Below are 3930 nucleotides of genomic sequence, written 5' to 3'. Positions count from 1 at the left end.
GCGTTGCCTAACAGACTGATATCTAGCTTTTTAAAAAATATAAATAAGAGTCTATTAAACTTTATACCAAGTCAGCAAAAACCACAGAATACAGTTAAATGTTATTATTTCACTGTTAAGGAAAATGGCATTTAGAAAGAGTAATATATTCGGAAGAAAAAAAAAAAAAAAGAAAAAAGAAAAAGAAAAGAAAAAAGAAGTCTAAATGAGAACAAAAATACTGCTTTGGAATGCTCCCCAAAACTTACTCACAAGGCAAACAGATTTGTAAGTGTGATAATCCAATAATGCATGGCACATCTTTAATCAGTTACAGTACTTGAGTCCCCAGTTTTCAGTCTTTGCAAAACAATAATTGTATGAAATGTTTTAAAGGTCTTCAGATGTCTAAAATTAGTTTTATCAACACATTAACCTCATATCAACTTAATTTATTAAGATGTCCAATGCTAATGTTTCTGATGGTCTTATTTTATGTAGTGATATACACAGCATTTAGCACTGATACTTAGCACCTGCTACTTTCATAATCTAGATTTCAACCACATAAAGAAATTCAGGGCAGTAGTTCAGTCCTTTGTTCTTAATTACAAACCTTCAGCAGTGGTCAGCAGGAACATGTTTAGGTTTAAAATAGGATTAGAGGTGAGCTATTGCAAAGACTGCAGAATGTTGCCCAAATCCTTACAACTGCTGACATCCCATTCTTGATTTTCTTCTCAAGACATGGCTACAGGCCACAATTGCTTAGCAGAGAATGGTAGTGTTTCACAAGGCTAAAGATTTACAGATGCTCCCTCATATAACACAGTAAGGTTCCCTTGGTAACCTGGATTTTCTGCAGTAAAGAAGGGTTGTGCTGAAACAGCGCCTCAGCTCCCTGTTGGAGAAAATGCAGACAAAAGGATTGATTCCAGCTTGGGCAAAACTCATCCAGACAGCGGCCGTTAGAAATCCCCCCGGTACTACAGGCCCTCTTGCAAAAACTCTCCAGTAACAGGCTACCAAATAGGGACCCCACAAGGTCAGAAAGAGGAATGTCATGATGTAGAACATTCTGCTGATTCTCTTCTCCATTTTGAACTCGTCTAAAACCAGTAGCCTTCTCCTGCCCGTGGTGTTGGCGTTCTGCCTGATTCCCAACAAGGTTGGCGGTGTGGGACCCCTTCCAAATCCAGCCAGCCAATTAGCAGCTGCTTGACCACTCGCTCCGGGACCGTGAAATGTCCAGTTCTGGCTCACCGCTGCAACAAACTGGACTGGCTTCATTTTCCTGCGATCGTGAACAAAAAATATCAGCTTGAGGTAGACAAGCTGTGTGGCTAGGAGGATGAGGGCAAGAAGAAGCATAAATCCCAAAGAATCATTAGCCCTGAAGGAACGATGCTGGAAAGTGCACTGGTCTTCCTCCCTAATGAACGAGTAGGTGCCCACATCTAAAACTGGGGGGAAAGCCATGGCTACAGAGAGAGTCCACACCATACAGATCACGGCCAAACAAGTCCAGAAGGTCAGCCTCTTTGTATAAAAACGGTGGTGGGCAATAGCTAAGTATCTGGTGACGCTTATGCAGAATAACATGAAAGCGGTGTGAAAGCAGGACAAAACCCCCAAAAAGGCAATCACTTTGCAAGTAAGAGTCCCGTACGTCCAAGTAGAGCCATTTTTTACAGAGGTGAAAACAAATGGGAAACAAATTGCAGATCTGAGGATATCTGAGCAGCAAAGATCCAACAGGAAGTAGTAAGGAGCTCTATGCAAGGTCTTATCTTTGACTAGCAAAATGGAGATCAGAAGGTTACCCACCACACTGACTCCTATTATGAAACCCAGTGAAGTCAGTTTCAGAAAAGCTGTTAAAGGAGAGAGATTTTGTAAAATGTTGTCAGCTGCATGGCTGTAGTTCGCCATAGATGGATGGATGATATGTATATTGCCTCAGTCAAGTCTCATGATCTATATATAAGAAGAAGGAAAAAATAGATCCATACATCTTACTGAAAATGTAATCCACAAACAGAACTGATCTGGTGTCTAGTCATACAGTACATCCTCTTCGTTCTGATTTGTCATGCCATCAAAATATCTGAAAAAAAATCGAGCTATCAGTTCTTAAGTTAACAAGAAATGATGTCAGAAAGTGCTAACAAAGATGGTAATTTATGGAGAAGCAAATGAAGTTGTAAATTTGAGTACTATTGTTTGTTTTTAAAAATCACGAGGCTTTCATAGATACATGCATACATACATACTGTTCAGCATGTTTGATCACTGGCATTTCACAGATCTGGCTGGTTACAGTCTCAGAACTGGCCAGTGCCCCTTAGCTTTGGTAGCGTATGTCATTCTACAGTCAAAGCCTCGGAGATTTTATGAATCGAAAGATTCCCAGTTTGCGAGCCCAAGAGCTAATCACTGACATCCTTAAAAAAATCACCAACGGCTGCTGGTATTTTGACATTACCTATGTTTATTTTACGGCTACGCTATTTGTCAGTGTTTTAGAGGCGGCTGCTGTGTTGATACGGATCACACCCAAAGAAACCCTGCAGAATTTATGTTTTTTAACCCGAGTCACCAAAGCACATTAATCACACCGTGTTCGTTCATGCACATTCTAAGAGAAACGGTATTCATTATCTCCCTCCCTTCCTCCTGCAAACCGTAATTTCATCATTTCGGCTTCCAAACAAACAGGTACGCCAGGCAGCCGATGGCACTGTGCTTCAGGGTCCCCCCCTCTCCGCTTTAATGCAAATCTTTAAAGCCTCGACATCATTCGGAATAAGCAACGCTCGATGTAAATACCGAGACAAAACAGGCATCACACCCAAGACATAATGCCCATCCTTCGGGGAGGGCTGCTTTGGGCTATGCTTAAATAAACATATCGTACATCGACTGCATCTTTTACTATTATTATTATTATTTCCCGCTGATCGGGGCTCCACAAAGCCCGCTAATCCTCCCGGCGAGCGCACCGGGGCACATTTCATGCAGCAAAACGAAATAAATGGAAGGGCTCTGCCTGCCGCTGTGCCGCCGTTGTTTTTTTCCTCCCCCCGCGCCGGGTACAGAGCCCCGCAGCAGCCCCGGGCTGCCCGCCGCCCGCACCGAGCGCCGCTCCGCCAGCTCGGGCGTGCAAAGCCTATTCCCGCTGAATCCCCGGCAAGATCCTTCCGTTCTTACCGTCCGCGAAAGAGCCCGATCGCCGCCGTGTAAACAGACGCCGATCAGATCATGGCATCGTTTTAAAACCATGAAATCAGGCTCCCCCTCCCCCTCCCGCCGGCCCCGCCGCTTCCCCTCCTCCGCGGAGCTGTCCCCGCCGCGCGGCCCTGCCTCCGCGCACACGGACACCGCACGCACCGCACACACCGCGCACCCCCGCCCACGGCCATGCAGGGCCGCGCCGCGCCGCCCGCAGCCGCCGCCCGCCAGCCGCAGCCGGAGCCCTGCGGGAGCCCCGCGGCGGGGCCGGGCAGTGCGCCCCGCGCTCCGTCCGCTGCCATCGCGGAGCGCTCCCCGCACGCACCCGCGGCTGCGGCAGCCCCGCTCCAGCCCTTCCTCCTTCCTACCTGTTGGTGCCGGAGAGCCCCGCGTGCCACAGCCGCTCCTTCCCGCGGGATCCCGCCGGCCTCCTTTAAAACCCTCCTCGCCTCCCTCCGCCGTCGCTCATCCTCCTTCCCCTCATCCCTTTTTCTTTCTTTCTTTCTTTCCTTTTTCCTTTGCCTCGGTACCCTGACGGAGCGCCCAGTCAGCGGCTCGCCCGGCGCATGCTCGCAGCGCCTCCTCCCCGCGCCGAGCCCCGTCCTCCCCTGTCGCAGCGGCACGGTCCCCCCCGTACCGCGGCGGCGGCGGCGGGCTGGCCGGGGGTACCGCGCCTCAGCGGCGTCCGCTCGCCCGCCGGGGGCGCGGCAGCCGCCGTCT

General features: G+C 48.8%; 1 protein-coding gene across 1 annotated transcript; it reads right to left on the bottom strand.

Annotated features, from left to right (window-relative positions):
- Positions 1-268: 268 nt before the first annotated feature.
- Positions 269-3663, bottom strand: GPR85 (G protein-coupled receptor 85). The gene is made up of 2 exons (XM_042815871.1): positions 3579-3663; positions 269-2086 (listed from the first exon to the last, which is right to left on the bottom strand). Exon 2 carries the CDS (start codon positions 1909-1911, stop codon positions 799-801), a length of 1113 nt encoding a protein of 370 aa, XP_042671805.1. The 5' UTR covers positions 1912-2086; positions 3579-3663; the 3' UTR covers positions 269-798.
- Positions 3664-3930: the final 267 nt, after the last annotated feature.

Source organism: Centrocercus urophasianus, unplaced genomic scaffold (assembly GCF_019232065.1).
Source record: "Centrocercus urophasianus isolate 14NV4802_14NV808 unplaced genomic scaffold, USGS_Curo_1.0 seq_15, whole genome shotgun sequence".
NCBI lineage: Eukaryota > Metazoa > Chordata > Aves > Galliformes > Phasianidae > Centrocercus > Centrocercus urophasianus.
Note: the sequence above shows the minus strand (reverse complement) of the source record. Positions and strands in the feature narration are given on the sequence as shown.